General features: G+C 41.8%; 1 protein-coding gene across 3 annotated transcripts in view; it reads left to right on the forward strand.

The window, feature by feature from the left end:
• Positions 1-5,562: 5,562 nt before the first annotated feature.
• The window catches only part of TTF2 (transcription termination factor 2), a 39,943-nt gene continuing 25,910 nt past the window's right edge, over positions 5,563-19,595 (forward strand). Inside the window, exons 1-5 of one of the 3 annotated variants that reach the window (XM_025453398.3) lie at positions 5,563-5,643; positions 5,723-5,825; positions 8,180-8,266; positions 17,748-17,814; positions 18,651-19,592. In XM_025453398.3, the coding sequence (XP_025309183.1) occupies positions 5,616-5,643; positions 5,723-5,825; positions 8,180-8,266; positions 17,748-17,814; positions 18,651-19,592 (1,227 nt within the window). In that variant the 5' untranslated portion in view covers positions 5,563-5,615. The remainder of the gene's footprint in view (positions 5,644-5,722; positions 5,826-8,179; positions 8,267-17,747; positions 17,815-18,650; positions 19,593-19,595) is intronic. The other 2 variants (XR_007402933.1, XM_049095535.1) reach the window with 2 other exon arrangements.

A 19,595-nucleotide genomic window follows, 5' to 3' on the forward strand; every position in this document is an offset into this window, starting at 1 on the left:
CTCAAGGTCCCGAGATCCAGCACTGCACCCCCTCACCCCACTTCAAGCCCTGCATGGAGCCTCTCATGTAATCCTGGGCTAGCCCCATGGAGCCTGCTTAAGATTCTCTCTCTCCCTCTCCCTCTGCCCCTCCAGGCATTCCATACACTGAGGGGTTCTCCTCTCTCTCAAAAAAAAGTTAATACTTTGGTAGTTAAGTATTTTTCACATGACCCGGATCATAGTATGTATACAATTTTGTTACTTAACATTATACAAACCATTACTCTTTCTTAGATCTCCTTGGATTAATAACAATTGATGTCATTTTTACTTAAGTTTTAGTTGAAGTTCCATTCAAAGGAAAGGAACAAAGGAAAAGCCTTTCAAAACCATTGAAAAGGGGCACCTGGGTGGCTCACTCCTTGAGCGTCTGCCTTCGACTCAGGGCCTGATCCCAGGGTCCTGGGATTGAGTCCCACATATGGCTCCCCGCAAGGAGCCTGCTTCTCCTTCTGCCTGTGTCTCTGCCTCTCTTTGTGTCTCTCATTAATAAATAAATAAAATCTTAAAAAAAAATCGAAAAAGAGGAAGGTGATGGCTAATAAGCACATGAAAAGGAGCTCAACATCAAAATTCATTAGGAAATTCAAATTAAAACCCAAAGGAGAAACCACTTCACAAGTAGGAGAGTGACTATCATAAAAAAAAAAAAAAAAAAAAAAAAAAGCAGACAATAACAAGTGTTGGTGAGGATGTGCAGGGGCTGGAACCTTCGGATCCTGGCTTCTAAAAAAATAAAATGGTTCAGCCACTTTGGAAAACAGTCTGGCAATTTCTTAAAAAGTGAAACCGAAATTTACTACACAACCAGAAATTCTACTCATAGGTGTGTACCTGAGAGGAATGAAAACAAATATCCATACAAACACTTGTTAATGTTCATAACAACATCCTTCCTCATAACGCCAAAGGGAAAACAACTCAAACGTTTATCAGCTGATGAATGAATACGTTGGAATACTCTCCCCTCTAGTGCAATAAAAAGGATAAAAGATGGATACATGCTACAAAATGAAGGGACCTCAAAAGCATCTTGCCACATGAAGATAGAGGCTGTAGATTACATGCTGTCTATTCCATTTACATGAAATGTCCAGAAAAGGCAAATTTATTAAGACAGATAAGTGGTCGCTTGGCACTGGGGATATTATTATTATACACAGGTTTGAGAGAAGTTCTGGGGTGATAGAGACGTCCTAAAGCTAGATTATGGTGATGATTGCACAACTTTATACGTTTATTTAAAAAATACTGAATTGTACCCTTACCAAAAAAAAAAAAAAAAAAAGGTAGATGAAGAAGGGGTGCTTTGAACCATGTGGGGAACAATATTTGAAGACCAGGGAAATTTGGGACCTACTTGTAAAGTCTCTGGGCTTAACATAATATCATCCTGACTGTGTCTTTGTCAAAGGATGAGTTTAAAATGGTCATATCTTTGAAAGGCACAATATGAAAAGAAATTGTTACCATTACGGATCCTGAAACAAAAAGAATGAAACTGCGGGCTCGTGTTTGGTTTTTTCATGTTCATGTGCTGCCACCTTGTGATCATTTATAAAATGGCACAACTTGGTTTGCTTTTTTTAATCTTGGATTTGTTGAGCCTTGTCTGCATACCACAAATACCTGAATGCTTGGCTATGTGTAGGTTAAATATCTGAATGAATCACTGAATAATTTTTGCTTCATAAAAATACTGTAGTGGCAAGAACTGGATTGGGAATCTCAGAAAATAGCTTCCAGCCCCCAATCTGCCGGTGTCAGCTTTGTGACTTTGAGCCCGAACAAGATTAATCTGTGGGCCCTATCTGGTCCCAAAGTTCAAGTAGAGGCTCTGTGAGATGGCAGGAGCATGGCATTGGGGTAAGTTCCTAACTACTCTCAACTTTGGTATCCTACTCTTCAAAATGAGGATAAAGGAATACCCACTGCCAAGGTAGGTTTGAGAACCAAGTGTGAAAATGCATGTAAAAGCACTTATCTCAGAATACACTTCAGAAAGCATAGGCTGTGATAGTTTCCTCCAGTAATCATGTGCCTCCTGGGCAAAATCCTTTGTCAAAATCCTTTGACATTTCAAAGTAGTTACTTCTCCCCACTCCACCTCCAAAACAATAAGTAAAAACCCAGAAAGATATAAGTTTAGAAAATAAAATATGTTTCTTAGAATTGGAAAAACACATCTGAACAATTTAATTGTTAAAATAATGAGTAAAGCCAAAGACTGTACAGAAACTAGAATTTTACAAATAACTTGGAATAAAAAAAAAAAAACAAATAATTTGGAATCATCGATTATTTAAGATTGTATCTATTTATTTGAGAGAGAGACAGAGATAGAGTGTGAGCAGGGGAGGAAGCAGAGGGAAAGGGAGAAGCAGATCCTCCGCTGAGCAGGGAGCCCGAGGACATGGGATTCAGGACTCCATCCTAGGACCCTGAGATCTATAACCTGAGTCGAAGCCACTGAGCCCCCCCCCCCTCCGGCGCCCCTCACTGATTATTTTTAAACGTTACAGAGAGTGACAAGGACGTCAAGGGGTGACTGTTCTGGCTGAGCCTCCCATTGCCAGCATCTCACAGGTCCCTGATGTGTTTAACATCAGCCAGGCAGCACAATGCTGACGAGAGGAAACGGAATTTTCCCAGGAATTCAGATGAGTGTTTGCATCACTTGAAATTTTATTCCATAGATCAGAGAACCAGTCTGCATAAGAAGCCGCGCTATCTGAAAGTAACAAGTTTCTACTATTTTACTTCTTCTCCCTTTATGTTTCCTTAGGATATCAAAATATCGAAATGATCTTAGCTTTTATTTTCCAGACAGATGTTTTGGCATTACTTATACATTAAGCTTTTTGTTTGTTTTTAACAGCTTTATTGAGGGATAATTTAGATACCATAGAATTCCCTAACACATATAATTGTCTTGAGTCTCAGTAAATGTACACAGTTATGCAGCCATTAACACAATTCAGTTTTAGAACAATTGCATCATGTACTTTGCATTTGACCATCCCCACAGGGAAAGAATTTACTAGATCATTGACCTGCGGATTTAAACCGTCTAGCTCTAGAAACTGGTCTAGGCATTCCTTTTGAATAAATCAAGCATTAAGAGGAAACAAACTAAAACTCTCAAATTTACTCAAAATAGAGGTCAATGAAACACATTCTCTCCAGGGGTCTGCAAACTAATTAGAATATAAATTAAGCATATAAATTAAGAATAAAAGTTAATACACATACGCTAACGTATTTGTATATTTCAGAAAGTGTATATTATGTAATTCATTACAGTCTATGCCAATATTATGGCCACCTTTCACCCAAGGACACCCTTATTTGTTTTCTCACTCTTATAAATATGGGTAGGTGGGATAAACCGCCTGGAGCTTGAACATTTTGATCTGGCATATCCCAAATTTATGGAAGAAATATCCTCCCTTTCTGTAATTTGGCTGCACACTTAAGTGGGGTTGGACCTGAGACACTGCCTTAGATCCTGCAGAGGAAGAGCTTCTTCTTTAATAGGATATTTAAGAGGCCATGATGCTGCCTTATCTGTTTCAAAAGGCTTATTTATTCAAGAAATAAATTACCATGGTCCTCATCCTGCAGATCCAGTACTTCAGTCTACTTTCCCCAATATAGCATCTCTTAGATATGTACACAAAAATCTCTCAATGCAAGAATTATAATCTGGGTATAATAAAAATGCCTCTATTTATTTGTTTTTTTTTTGTTCTTGCCTTATCTCTAAGTTTATAGGTGTTTCAGACAGGTGGTTATGTATAGGTGAGGTCTGGAGCCAAGAACCAAGGAAGAATTCTTCAGACGTCTTTGGTGCAAAGTGGTAGTTTTATTAAAACATGGGGACAGGACCCAGGGCGGGAGGTGTGGGTGTGTGTGTGTGGGTGGGGGGTGGGGGTAGGCAGGAAGAGCTGCTGCCCCCGGCCTGTGAGAGGTGGGTGGCTGATTATATACCTAGGAGTTGGGGGATGTAAGCAAAAGGGAGATTCCAAAAGGATTTTCATACACTATGGAGGACCTACAAGATACTGGAGGCCTTGCCATTGTCAAGTTAAAGATTGCTTTTCCCTCTCGCAAGGCACCAACATTAATTAGAAACTTCCAGAAGAATGTCACAGGTATCCGATCCTGGGTGGGGGGTCGTTTGTGAGATTTCCGCTGTGCTCTGTCCTCAGCTAGCTAGCCCTGTTCCCCCATCATAAACTAGGGTCCAAAACTTTGGGTCCAAAGACATCTTTATATCTAGCCTCCCTTACAGAGTTGACTAACTCCACTTATCTTGACATTTAAATACTGTTTGTTATTTGAGTGTTCAACGCGTGCTAATCCAGCCTCCTTCGCATACTAAGTTCCTTGTGGTTAGAATAATTGTTTCAAACTTTGTGCTGTGAATCAATGGATTTTATATTTCTCTGGCGCCTCGTTCACACTGGGCAAACAAAAAGCTATTTAGTAAGTTTAATAACTTCTTTAATTAATAATGATACCTCACGTTTGTCTCCCCTGCTGTGAAGCCCCTGCCTCCCATCCTCCCCTTCACATTTATCATATAACCCGGCTTTCCTAGGCATCACAGATTTCCTGTCCTACTGTCCCATAAGAACCGCTGCACGTGCCGCACCATATGTCCGGGCATATGGTCCTCAAGAGCTGTGATATGAATCCATCTCTATTGCAATACATCTCTGATTCCTGCTCCTCTCTTTTTGCGAATAGCTCTGATCGCCATTTCAAATACGACCCCCTTTCTTTTTAATTTCAGCCTTCGTGAGCCAGGGCTGCTGCACGAAGGGGGCCTGGGGAACAGTCGGCGCTCGCAAAGCAGCAGGTGCGCGGCCCCCCGGGCACCCGTCGGTCCACGGGGCGCCCACTAATTCCGTGACCTTGGCTGAGTCACTCCTATTTCTCCGGACCTCGGCCCCCCCCCCCCCCCCCCCCCGTAACGCTGCCCATCTCGGCAGGCGGAGTCCAGAGACGAGGATGTGCGAGGACTCTGCGGAGCCGAAAGCTGCGGGGGGGGGGGGGGGGCGGGGGGTCCCCTGCATTACTCTTCTTGCCTGCTCGCCCCCAGGCTTCTGGGCTCACCGCGCAGCTCCCAGGGGCGCGCCCGGGAGCCCCCGCCCTGCACCGGCACAGCCCCTCCCCTCCCCTCCCCTCCCCAGGGACCCAGCTCACGCCCCGGCTCCGGCTCCGGCTCCGGCTCCGACAGCACCGCCAAGCTCCGGGCGCCTTCCCGGACGCGCGCTCCCTCTAGGGGCGCCCCTCGGGCTCCACTACAGACCCGGCCTCCCCCGGCCCCCCTCCCGAGCAGCCCCGCCGCCCTCCGAGAGGTCCCGCCGGCCTCAGCCACGCCCCCGCGTTTAAACCCGGCGCTTCCCGCGGAGACGGCGGAGCGAGGCCCGCGCGGTGGCTTATGGGGGGGGGGGGTCGAGCCTGCAGAAGGCGGATGCTGATTGGCTCCTGCGCGGGGAGGGCGGAGTCAAAGGCGGAAGCAGGCGTTGGGGCGGGGCTCCGCGGCGGGGGAGGCCGAAGCGCGCATGGAAGCGGTGGAGTGCCCCGAGCACGGTGAGGTCGGGGTCCTCGGAGGCTCCCCGGGGTGTGCCAGCCTAGCGCGGCGTAACCGTGGTCGCCTTGCTCTCCTTAGGGGTCGCCTGCCTTCTCAAGACCGGCGTCCGCGATGGCCCGAATAAAGGCAAGAGCTTCTACGTGTGCCCGGCCGACGCCTGCCGCTTCGTGCTGGCGGCCGCGTAAGTCTCGGGCTGGGCCTCCCGCCCGCCCGCCCGCCCGGCCCCTCCGCCCGGCGCCGCAGGCCCTGGGAGAGGTGGGGACCTGGGCTGTGCAGCCAGGGCCTCCAAGTAGTTGGATCCCAGGGCGGCGTGGTCCGTTCGGGAGGCGCACCTGCCTGCTTGCTGTGTGGCCCTGGGCAGCTTGTCCCCGTCTCTGGCCTCCATTCCCCCGCCTGTGAAACGGAGGGAGCGTCGCCTGCCTCGGGAACCTCGCGGTCCTTTCCAGCTCTGGGTTTCCTTGCACTTGTCAGGCCTCTGCTGGGGTGTTGCGTCTCCCTGCCGAGTGGCAGCTTGCAGGCCTAGTACACAGGGATTGGTCTCTGTTTTGCGCTACTTTCAGGCCAGGTCAGATTATCAGCTGCCTTCTGGAATGGGATTCTCTGGGGTCACCTGGGGGCTCAGCCAGTTAAGCATGCGGCTCTTGATCTCAGGGTTGTGAGATTGAGCCCTGCCCTGCATGCTGCTTGTGCTGGGCATGCAGCCTGCTTGGGATTCTCTCTCTCCTCTCCCGCTGCTCCCCACATGTGTGCCCTCAGGTGCGCGCGCTCTCAGGAAAACAAGGAAAAAAAAAAAAAAAGGTTCTCTCATTTAAGGGGTGAGATTGATAATCCAAAGAAACAAGCTAACTGCTCAAGGACAATCAGGTATCTGATTCAGCATTCTGGTTTTACAAAACTGGAAGCGGAGACCCAGAAATGTTAAGCATCTTCTTAAAGTGAGAAAAGTTAATACTATTAGAATAGTTAATTATATATATTAACTATTAGAATAGTTAATACTATTCTCATAAAAGTGTTAATAAGGTGAATTTTTAAACTGTCACATGAAACATTTTTCCTGCTCTCTAAATTGGGTAGAGAAACATAAGCTTTCTCCATCGGATGTAAGGCACAAAGTAGATACCAATACTAGAAAACTAGAAAATAAAGTATTTTTTGACATGTATATTGTGTTTCCGTTACATGATTTGCTTTGAAACTAAGTGAAGGAATTTGTATGCTTTTTCAGTTTTGGCAAATAAATTTTTAGAGAAAACGCATTCTTAGCCTTCTAATAAGTTGTTTTATTCGAGAGAAATTACCGGGCTCCAGCTTGGTTAAATCCGAAACAATTTTGAGAAAAGCAATGTCAAATCTTAGATAGAAGGGACAAGCTGGATAAGTTCTCAGGGTTTACTGTTTATTTCTAATTTCTAAACTGAGTTTCTTAGGTTCTGTACCTAGCTCAAGTTTCGTGAAACATGGAAGCATGTTCATATTTGTAGGAATTAAGCATTAATGGTAGCTTAAGACTCAGTTTTACGTTAAAAGAAACATACCTTTGGGGCACCTTGCTGGCTCAGTTGGTGGAACATGCAGCTCTCGATCTCAGGGTTGTGAGTTCGAGCCCCACTTCGGGTGTAGAGTTTAAAAATAAAATCTTTAAAAAAAAAAAAAAAAGACAAACTTTTATATATAGTACCATGTATACAAAGGCCCTGCTGCCAAAGTAGTACAACATAATATTTGACTTGATGACAGTTATTTGATAACCTTGACCTATTTGGTCAATATAAGCAAGACAAAGGAAGAAACAAGTGCCATAGGTCATATGAAAGTACTTTAGGCCTTCACTCAAAACTCTGTATCCTCAAATGTTACACATACGTTCTCTTATAATAAGTTGGGAAATGAGGAGTTAAAAAACATGCCAGGCATGAGGCAGGTTAGGAGAGCCTGCTTCTGAACAGATTGTAGGAAAAGGGATGATGGAAAAAACCTAGGGAAAGTTTGCAGCCAGTCTTACGTATTTCAGCTGTTCCTGGGTGGGGGGGTTTGCAACAGAGTTTGTAGAACACAGGACAGTTTTGAGCTTTTGAGTCATCAGGAAAAAGATGTATCTCTGTCATCCTGTCTTTGGGGGAGTGGGAAAAAAAATGAAAGCTCCAGACCTTTTCCCCAGAGGAATGTACATAGACCTAACAATGTTTGGGATTTACAAACCCAGTGGAAGTCATATATGCACTATTATGTTTAAAACCCATAGTTCAGGGATGCCTGGGTGGACTCTTAGTTTCAGCTCAGGTCATGATCTTAGGGTGGTACGATCAAGCCCTGGGTCAGGCTCCATACTAGGTGTGGAATATGCTGGAGATTCTTTTCCTCCCACTATGTGCCCCCTGCCCCCCGCCCCACTTGTGCACATGCGCGCGCGCTCTCTCTCTCACAGTTTAATAAATAAATAAAATAATAATAAAACCCAGAGTCTGGATTTAATTTTGGAACGTTAATTTCTGTTGTTTACTAAAGCAAAATTTCTTTTTCCCCTCCCTCTAGTATTCCTGTTTCTCATTGTTTGTTGCATGAGGACTGTGTGGTAGGGCTTCAGGGTTTGCTTCTACCCCCGGGCAAAGAAGAGTATAGGTAAGTGTCCAAAAGGAACATCTAAATGTATTTACTTCTTTCTTTACCTGGAAGAGTTACAGCCAGGTGTGTTTTCCTAGGATTGAGTATTCTGTAAAAAATCATTGTTAACAAAGAGTATTTCTGTCTGTATTGAATGTCATCTGAGCCCTTGCTCCCTCACTGCTAAGTAGCTGGTTGATCTGAGAATCTGATTAATTTCCAGATCAACTGTTCTTCCTTCTTCAGTCTCCAGCTCTTAAGTAGCCAATAACATCAGCCCACCAGCAGTCATTAACTTGCAGTGACTTGTCAATTTTTCTAGTAATAGGATGAAGAAATAAGTCTAAAAATGTCTAAAGTATGTTAAGCACTCAATAAATGTTAGTTTCCCTTTTTTTATGAAAACTCAGGTAAGGCAGGGAAATCTATGTAGGTAGCAGGTGATATTTGTCATGAGTATTGAAAGATAAGAAGGAATTCACTAGGGTTAAGAAAGAGGTCATTTTTAACAGATCCATACCCTGCATAGGGTTTAGAGTTATGAAGTGACCAGGAATCACAAGCCTTTGGTTTGGTAATAATTTAGCGTGTGTTTGAGTAGAGATTTCAGAAGATTAAGGCTGGCTAGGAAGGCAGGGGCCATTTTTGATGGTCGTTATATGATATTCTATGCAGCTCAGTATATATATTCTAGGTCAATCCCCTTACCTCTCCCCTAATATTGCCATTTAACTATCATCTTCACCATTTTTACATACCTGAATATTGCCCATACTGCTATTTTTCTTAATTGAGGTATGGATACAGTAAGATGGCAGAGAATTTAAGTGTTCAACAGTCACGTTTGAGAAATTGATATAACCATTCTTATAACCAAGCCTCAGTCAAAATATAGAGTATTACCTCATTAAGTGCCATTTGACCCCTTTCTAGTTAATCTTTCCCTTCTACCACAGGCAGTCACTATTTTTATTTATCCTTTTGTATCTGGCTTCTTTTATGTAACAGTATCCATGAAATTCATCCATATGATAGTGTGTATCAGTAATTCTTTACCACTGAGTTGACTTCCATTTTGTGAATATCACAGTTTCTTGTCCCTATTTGTCACCCGTGTTATCTTCTTTGGTGAAGTTTAAATCTGTTTAAATCCTTTGCCCTTTTTTTTTAATTGAACATTTTATTGAGGTAATTGTAGATTCTCATGCATTTATAAGAAATAGTTCAAACAGAACTCCTGTAGACTTTACCTAACAGTAACATTTTGCAAAATGTATATAAAAAGTATATAATATTATAATTAGGATATTGATTCAGTCCACTGATCTTATTTGTGAGATTAATTTTCCTTGTACTAATTTGTGTGTGTGTGTGTGTGTGTGTACGGATTTAGTTCTATACAGTTCATCATGTGTAGTTTTTTGTATGCACCAGCACAATCAAGATAAGGAACAGTTCCATCACTGGATTCTTCCACCGTGCTTCCCACTCCCTCCACCTCATCTCTGGCAACCAGAGATCTGATCTCCATTTCTGAAATTTGCCATTTCAGAAATGTGACATAAATGGAATCCTAAAATGTAACTTTGGTAGGTTTTTGCCTATCTTAAAAATTGTGTTGTCTTTTTATTATTGAATAGAAAGAGTTCTTTATATATTCACTATACAAGTTCTTTGGCAAATACATATATAATGTGTATTTTCTCCAAGTCTTTGTTTTTCAATTTCTTAACTCTCTTTTGAAAAGCAGTTTTAATTTTTATAAAGTCCAGTTTATCGTTTTTTTTTTTGTTTGTTTGTTTGTTTTTTTTTTTTTTTGTTTTTTTTGTTTTTTTTTTTTTTTTCCTTCTTAGTGGCTTTTTAGTCTGTGGTCTACTTCAGATTAATTTTGGTTATCTTATGAGATAGGAATAGTTCATTTATTTTTCCTTTTATTACTGAATGAATATTTTTCAGTTGTCTTACCACCATTTTGGAAGACTTTCGTTTCCCCATGGAAATGCTTGGCACTTTGTAAAAAATCAGTTACTGCCATGTTATGAATCTATTTTTGAACTTGCTAACCTGTTCTGTTGGTCTACTTGCCTATCCTTACACAATCACATAAGATAGTGTGAGTCTTCCAACATTCTTCTTTTTTAAGATTGGCTCTTCTAAGTCATCTGCATATAAAATGTAGCTTCAACTTCTAAATTCCCTTAGAAAAACCTTGTTAGTATTATACCGAGTCTGTATAGATCCTTTTGGGAAGAACTGACATTAATGTTAATTTTCTAGTCTATGAGCATGATGTATTTATGGCTTTAAAAATCTTTTCCAGCATTGTTGAATAGTTTTCATTATAGAGTACTGTACCTTTTTGGTTAAATTTAGTCCTCACAGAGTGTTACCGTTTTTGGTGCTATTGTAAATGGAATTTTTAAATTGTTCACTTTTTTAAAAAAAGATGTATTTGTTTATCTGAGGGAGGTAGGGGCAGAGTGAGAGAATCTTCAAGCAGACTCTGCTGAGCACAGAGCACCATGCAGGGCTCAATCTCACAACCCTGAGATCATGACCTGAGCCTAAACCAAGAGTTGGATGCTTAACCACCTGAGCAACCCAGGTACCCTGAAGTTTTTCACTTTTTGACTGTTTTTTTGCTAGTGAGTGGGGCTGATAAGCCTCTAGAGCATGAAGATAGGATATCCTGACACCTAAAATCATTTACAAACTGCTGGGGGCTCTCTACCATACAGGAAGACTTCTAGGTTGTAGGAAGCCACTGAAGGATTTTTGGTCCAATTTACATTAATAAAAGAGGAGCTCTGAAGAGCATTAGTTAGGAAGATGGTAGAGGCAAGGAGACTGCTAATACAGAAGTGCTATTAAATGTCTAGTAAATGGCACAGTCCGTATTGCTCACTGCCATATCACTCTTCTGTGATAGGTAGATGAGGCACCTGACATTTTGAGAGGTTAGGAGAGGAATCAGGTCCCACAGTTGTGGAGTCACATTGCTGGGATGCATACCTTGCTCGGTCTAGCCGATTCTAGATACATCCATTTTAGTCTCTAAGTGAAAGGTGTGCTTGGATTGAGGCATTGACAGTGGAGTTGGGTGCATTTAGAGTGTGGAAGGAAAAATCAATAAGGCAGTTTTTTGGTAGGGCATTTAAGCATGTACCTTCCTCCCTCATTTTCTTGTCAGAATAGTGATCCTGGTAGTCCTGTGTTCCCTGGGTTGTGAGGATTCAGCGAGGTCATGGGTGTGATGCCAGTGGTCTGGTGTTTGGCTCACTGTCAGTGCTCCATAGATGGTTGTTAGGTTGGGATTTATGGGTGATGATTTTACCATTAAGCAAGATAAGGAAGGAAAAGTAACATCGTCAGAGGGTTGGGATGTGTGGCCAGCACAGACACCTTTGAACCAATCATGTCTTACGTGTATTTGAAACCAGCTAGTAAAGGGAGTGCAGCTCCAAAGAAAGGTCTAAGCTGAAGATGGAATTTTGAGAACTTACCATGAACATTCTTCATACTAGGGAGATGAGGCTGAGAGTTAATAATTATTTTAAAATAGAAAAGTAGGGATCCCTGGGTGGCGCAGCGGTTTGGCGCCTGCCTTTGGCCCAGGGCGCGATCCTGGAGACCCGGGATCGAATCCCACGTCGGGCTCCCGGTGCATGGGAGCCTGCTTCTCCCTCTGCCTGTGTCTCTGCTTCTCTCTCTCTCTCTGTGTGACTATCTTAATTAAATAAAAATTAAAAAAAAAAAAAAAAAAAAAAGCAAAGTCAGAATGTTTGCCATTATTAAAAAAAAAAAAAAAAAAAAAATAGAAAAGTAAAGGGGTGCCTGGGTAGCTGGGTCAGTTAAGCATCTGACTTGATTTTGGCTCAGGTTGTGATCTCAGGGTTGTGAGATTGAGCCCCACCTTGAGCTTTTCCCAGACATGGAGCCTACTTAAGATTCTCTTTCCCTCTCTTCTGTCCCCCTCTAAAAAAAATAAAATGGAAAAGTAAAGTATGCAAATGTTTTTCTCTTAGCCTGAGTCTAGAACATTATCACTAGGAGGTACTTACTGGAAGTTTTAAAAGTTGCTTTAGGGGCAGCCCAGGTGACTCAGCAGTTTAGCGCCGCCTTCAGCTCAGAGCGTGATCCTGGAGACCCAGGATCAAGTCCCATGTAGGGGGCTCCCTGCTTGGAGCCTGCTTCTCCCTCTCTCTCTGCTTCTCTCTCTCTCTCTCTCTCTCTCTCTCTCATGAAAAAGTAAGTAAAAAATTTAAAAAGTTGCTTTAAGACAAATAAAATACAGCTATACAACACACAATAAATTAAAAACAAGTACCCTGATAGGTAGCACAGGCTGGAAATTTGAATAGAATTAGGTAAGCTGGTGGATGACTTTCTTAGCAGACAGGGCATTTAACCAGAACCCCTGTTGTCTGGAGGGAATACAACATTTCCTCCTGTAAACTGAACTTAAAGTACTCTACATTTTTTTTTTTTAAGATTTTAATTTATTCATTCATGAGAGACACACAGAGAGACAGAGAGGCAGAGACACAGGCAGAGGGAGAAGCAGGCTCTATGCAGGGAACCCAGTGTGGGACTGGATCCCGGGTCTCCAGGATCACGCCCTGGGCCAAACGCTGAGCCACCGGGGCTGCCCAGTACTCTACATCTTTGATTTTTAATTCCAGTATGTTTAAAGCTTAACCCAACTAGGAGCCAGGTGCAGCAGAGTAATGGGGGAGGGGGGAGTGTAAGCCCAGGTGAGGCTAAGATGCCCATTTTTCCTACCTTGGTGTGTGGGCGCATTGTGTGCAGTTCTCAAACCTAAACCCCAGATGGCACCACTCACCAGCATTTGGTCCTTCAGCCTTGGCTCTCTGTTTAGGGACAATAAAGAGACAGCCACTCAGTAAACCAACCTTAAGGAAGAATTCTTTCCTCCACTCAAATGAGGCAAGAGTTCTTGTTTCCTCCCCTCCTGTCCTATCCCGCCCCCCTTTGTTTTTCAACCTTTCAAGGATGTAGAATCAAAATGGATAGAAGTACTCTTTTATCTTGTAACTAGATAAAACAAGTTTTAGTTCTTTATATAACTGGTGGTTGTGGGATGTTCAAAATATTTTATTTTTAATAACCCTGGAATCTTTGCATGTCTAGCAGATTTCTTGTGTGGTTGGTTTTTGGCTAAAATTGGCGTGCAGTGTGATATAGCTCAGTGATGATTTTCTGGGCAGATGATCGACAGGAATTTGGGTATAAGCCAGGCCCGTGCAGAAGCACCCCAAGTCCTACTACCCCATGAAGAACCCTCCCAATAAAGCTAGTACATCTTGTAGGGCTTTTATACCATAGAGTATCACGCATTGTGCTGCGGGCTGGAGCTGCCGTGGCACATCACTCACGTGGGGTGTAGGTGTCTCCCACAACTGGAAGTTTACAACCTTTATGTGGTCAGATTTACTAAATCCTTTACCTCTCAGCTGCAGGACTTTAGGTCACACATAGGAAAGCCTTCTTCCCTTTAGGGTAACAAAACAAAACAAAAAACCATTCATCTCTCTTTTCTCCCCAGAACATTTATAGTTTCCTTTTTTACATTTACATTTTTGTTCCATCTTGAGTTTTTTTTTTTTTTTTTTTAAAGATTTTATTTATTTATTCATCATAGTCACAGAGAGAGAGAGAGGCAGAGACACAGACAGAGGGAGAAGCAGGCTCCATGCAGGGAGCCCGACGTGGGATTCGATCCCGGGTCTCCAGGATCGCGCCCTGGGCCAAAGGCAGGCGCCAAACCGCTGCGCCACCCAGGGATCCCCTGTTCCATCTTGAGTTTTAACGACAAAGAATGAGGTAGAAATCCAGCCTTGTGCTTTTCTAGTGCTGGAGCATATAACAAGAAGTGAACCTGCACTCCTCAGGGCCTTTGACACCACTGACATCAGAGTCAGGCACACAAAGGCTGGTGCCCAGCATGATCTGCATGTATTAGCACTAAATTGCATGTGTTCAAATGCAGGCGTTTTTATGATACAGTAAGGCCTACAGTAAGGGGTTAATGCTGGTGCAAGTTACTGAGAAAGTGTAGGAATTGAGACATGAGCTTGGCCTTGAATGACCTTTAAAATTTGGATACAATAAAAGGTAAGGAAGTATTTAGGGGCTGTAAGCCAAAGTGTGGATATAGGAATAAGGATGGTCAGAGAGAGTGGAATAGTGATTGCTATTGCTTAGCAAGCCTTTCATATGCATCATGCTTCAGTCTGAACCTTCTTTACATGTATTAATGCATGTAGTCTTCACAGTGATCATAGGAGGTAGGTACTTTTTTTTTTTTTTTTTTTTGCCATTCTACAGAAAAAGAAACTGGCACAGTCAGATGAGGTACCTGAGGATTCAGAGCTAATTCTATAGTAAGATTGGGATTCAAACTAAGGCAGGATGACTCTAGTACCCCAGAGAATCCCAGCCTGGCTGATGTGAATGTGCCTGACATTGTTAAGTCTGGATTGGACGGTCAGCCTTTAGTAAGAAGGGAGGATATGCCTTCTGGTGAAGCATTGAAGAGGTCAAGCTTCCTCTAGCCATGTTCATCAGTATTGTTTATTACTTATGTCCTGAAAAATAATATAGTGCAGAAATTACACTCTTCTTCATAATGGAACTGATATTTGCTTTCTCTGAGTATATTTCCATTGCTTCCTTTGTTGATTTGCAATTTAATAAACATAACAGACTTTATATCCTAAAAACAGAGAAGCCCACCCAGGTTGGTTTCAATAAAAATGCAAGTAAAAGCATTTTTAGCACCATGTCTAGAACATAGTAGATGCTTAGTAGTTGCATCGTAGGTATATTGTTTTCTCCCTTCTTGGTCTTCAGGTCTTGCCCTTTGGAAAGTCTGCAGTGGCTTGGGCTTTTTTAATAGATATGATTTATGAAATGTTCTTGTCAGTAAAGATTTTAAGTACTTGATACACTTGAAACAACAGCAGCAATTTATCCTTGATTCACTTTGATAAGTAATGGTATTGCCTGACAGTTGCCAATACTTTGAATTGTTACGCATTTGAAGCTTTTCAGAAATCTTATTAACACGTGTTCAATCTAATATCTTTTTGCAGTGAGACAAACTAAAGAGACCAGTAATTTTTTTTTTTTTAATTGTGAGCTAGAATGGGGGAAATTGTGAGCTTATATGAGAGGAGCTGGACCTATTTTGTTTTTAGTTTGACTTTTATGGAACACTTGTTCATTTGAGGCTTATCTTTGATTATATGTTCAGGTGAGGTAATGATGTCAGGGGATTTTGAATTAGGACTCAGACTGTCATGATTTATGTTATATATTTGAGAAGTTAGAAAAAGAGCAAGAAATTAAACTGAAAGAATGGAGAAAGAAGGGATTCATTTAGGTAAAAATGGAATTTAATGAGTTCAAAAACAGCAATAAATAAAATCCAGAAGGTAATTGACCAAGAAAAACAAAGAAGGCCCTAATACCTGATATGAGGAGTAAGGAGTTACCCTACAGATATATTAAGATTCATTGTGGCATTGTTAGTAGCACAGAATTGGAAACAACCAGATTGTCTCTCAAGAGTGTTCTGGATAAATAATAGAACTCTAAATAGTGGGAAACTGCAGCTGTAGGAAAAAAAATATATGTGTGTGTGTGTGTATATATATATGTGTGTGTGTATATATATATATTTATATATGTAGACCCTTTATATCTTTTTCTAGAAAAATCTTGAAGACTGTTTTAAAAAGCAAAGTATTTAGTAGTATGTATACTATGCTATCCATATATGTGGAAAAGGAAATTAAGATTCATTATATTGATCGGAATATACAGTTTAAAATCTCTGGAAAGGTAAACGAAGCTAATAGGCATGAGTATCGGAAGGGATGGGAATTGGGCAGATAGGGTACCATGAGAGGGTCCTTTTCATGGCCATTGTATACTTTTTGGTTGAGTTTATTAGCTAGTGAAACAAGTAAAATGATATTGGAAGCTCTTCTTTGATTATTAAATGTGTTTGAGAAATCATTTTGGGTAAGGAAGAAATCAGCTTGCTCTATTGAATTCCACAATACTTAACAATTATGTACAAAAGGCAAGGCATAGTTGGGAATAAGGAGACCATATATGGTAATAGCCTTCTAGTTGCTGAAAGTATAGTCAGCAGACAGGTAGATACGAGTATAATACGGCCAAATACAACAGAAATACAGAAACAATGCAGTGGATGAACAGGGAAGGAAATGTCTGAAAATCTTGCAAAGCAGGGATAGCTTGAACTGGATGCTGAAAGACGTAGGATTTTGACAACTGGTGATGGGGGAAGTGGTGGGCAAATAGGGATAAAGAGGACATCCTTTGGATGAAGGAAGATACACCTGCAAAATCTGGGATGCTGGAGAGCACATATGTGTTTTTGTTTGCAAATGGACCAGTGTAGCCATTTCTTTATAGTGAATGTATAGCTGTGTTTACTGGTGCAGTGACAGGCAGTCTTGTATTGGGATATATGTCTGAATGCAGTCTTTTTTTTTTTTTTTAATGGAAAATTGCAAATAAATACAAGTAGACAAGATAGAATAATGCAACCTATGAGCTTCATCAGTTACCAGTTCATGCCAATCTTATTCCCTATATACTCTACACACTCCATCCCCCAGCTCTTCCCTTATTTTGGAACAGATCCCAGATAACATCACTTCTTCTGTAAATGTTTCAGTGTATGACTCTAAGAGATAGGGATTCTCTCTTTCTTTTTAACCAGTTGGAGTATAGATTTCCAGTAGCTTCATCAATACCATAAGTAGCTTATTTTTAATAGTTTTTGTTTATTTGTTTAAATCTTTAAGATTCACAGTCGCAATTGATTGATAATGCCTTTGAAGTCTCTTGAGTTTTCTCTCCATTTTTTTCCTCCCTTGTAATTTATTTTTTGAAGGAAGGCAGTTGTTCATCATAGAGCGTTTCCCACTGTCAAGATTTTACAGATCACATCCCTGTGGCCAAGCTCTGTCTGTTCCTGTTGTTTGTATTTCCCATAAATTGGTAATTGAATCTAGGGGTTTGACCTGATCCCGGTTAGTTTCTGTTTGTTTTGATTTGGCTTAGTTTTGTTTTGCTTTACCGTATAGGTCCTATCGGGGTTTCCTGTCAGGAATACATAATGTCTGGTTATCTCTCTTTTTCTGATTTCAGCAGCCACTACTGATCATGTTTCTATTTTAGTTATTCTTTGCAGAGCAAAAAGAATAAACCTGTGTGCATCTTGGCTTCTATGATGCCTCTTTTCTTTCATTTCTTAGCCCTTATAAATACCCCATGCAGTAGAGAATTTTTAAATGGAAATATAAGAGTAATTGGTTTTGAGTGACCTTTCAAAACCAGTGTCAGATAGTTGCAAGATATGTTCTTGGATGAAAAAGAAATTTATCTCATTTTAATGGATTTCCACAGCCTTGATTATTTGTGTTTTATACTTCATTAGATTGTTCTTCCAGTGCATTAGAAGTAAGGCAGCAGGGAAGCAGTGGTGCGGAAGTATACCATGGCAGGTAGGAATTATTCCTGTCTTCAAACCTATGTAAAGACTGTTTAATCTTTGGTGTCGCCTGAAAAGACCTTGAAGTCCAGTATAAACTGGTTGGTCTTCATCATACTGTCTCTGAAAGATGGTTCTTTTCTTTAAGCAAGGTAGACCCTATAGGGTTTCTTAATTCAAAGGACTATTTGGTTATAGTGAAGATTTAATTGTTTGTCTCCTATTTCATTTAAATATTTTTCAAGGTCTTAAATGTAGTCACTGCTCTATTTAGGAAGAAATTTGGGTTTACTTGACCAACCTCAGCATCTTTTTAGACGCTGGTGTCTCCTCAATGTTGTTACAAATGGGGTGACATTCATAAGCTAGAATGCAAGAGACCGATAGATACCCAGCACATGGGGGGCTAGGGCCAGGGAAGCAGCAAGACCTTCATTGGTTGAGGCAGAGCTTAGACTTGTCACTCTGGTTTCCTACAGTGAAACTTTCATAACGCCAAACTCAAAGCAAGCATAGGACATTTTGGGGATAAATTCTCGAGACATTAGTTTTTTGTGAAAGGTATCCATTATGGCTCTTACAACTGCATACACACTTGATTTGATCACTACTTGTCCTTGAGGCCTGTGAAAGCAGTGGTCATGGGCAGAGAAGGAACCAAGCATTGAAAGTACTCTTCAGAAACTAATACTGTGTGAGTTAGGCATGTAGTCTTTCTGAGCGGCAGAAATAGTTTTGGGAATGTTCAGAAGTATTGGACTACTGTTTCCATTTCCTCTGATAAAAGGCATTCTGATATGATGCTCGCATTAATCTTATTATATTAAGATTATTTTTTTTGTCTTTTAGGAGCCTCATTCCAAAGAACGTTCTGTAACCAAGTCTCAGCGTGCCTCTGAGCTACTTCATTATTCTTCCACCCAGCAGAGGAACCCGTTCAAGGTACTTGACAAGAATCAAGAGCCATCTCTCTGGAAACAGTTCACCAAAGGTGAAGGTGAGGAAAAGATGGTGGATAAGAAGCAAAAGGAAAAGGGAGACGTACTCCTGGATCAAAAGGAGGAACGGAAGCCTGAACCCAACTGCTGTATGAAGAAAAATCTCTCATCTGGCCTGGAGGTAAAGAAAAAACAACCAGCACCTCAAGAGCAGCAGCGAGGGGAGAAAACAGAGTTGCAGCATGAAGCGAAGGAGAACAAAGGAATGCACAAAAGAAACCTTTCTGAGGTGAAATCCAAGCAGTGCCATGTTGAGGAGCTGAGAAAACCATCTGGGTCTCTTCAGGTAAAATCAAACATTGAGAGTCATCACGTCGAAAAGAAATCAGAGCCTCTGAGGGAGAAGGAAGCCAAGCCTTTGCCTAGAATTATTCACAGTCAAAACCCAGTAAGCAAGCCCCAAAAAGGGGAACATGTCAGCAAAGAACACTCCAAGAGCTGGGAGGCAAGAGAAATAAAGGCAAGCGACGACCCCAGCTCGCAGACCAACCAGCAGTCAGAGCCTTGGGATGGGCCTGCTCCCGGGGGACCAGCCGCACAGTGTGCGCCACCAGCCAAGGAGTGCTCCCTGGGACAGAGGCTGGAAGTGGCCTCCAGTCATGTTTTCACTTCCTCTAAGCCTCCTTTGTTCTTTGGCTCGACCCTGAACTCACAGAAGGAGGAGAGCCTGCCATTACCTGGTCAGGATATGCAGAGAAAAACACCTCCTGCCACAGGTGGTTCCAGGAAGGTAGAACCTTCAGACCAAGCAGCCCAACGTGTGTACCTCACAGCACAACTGAGGCAAAAGAAGGTA

Source organism: Canis lupus, chromosome 17, assembly GCF_003254725.2.
Source record: "Canis lupus dingo isolate Sandy chromosome 17, ASM325472v2, whole genome shotgun sequence".
Classification (NCBI taxonomy): Eukaryota; Metazoa; Chordata; class Mammalia; order Carnivora; family Canidae; genus Canis; species Canis lupus.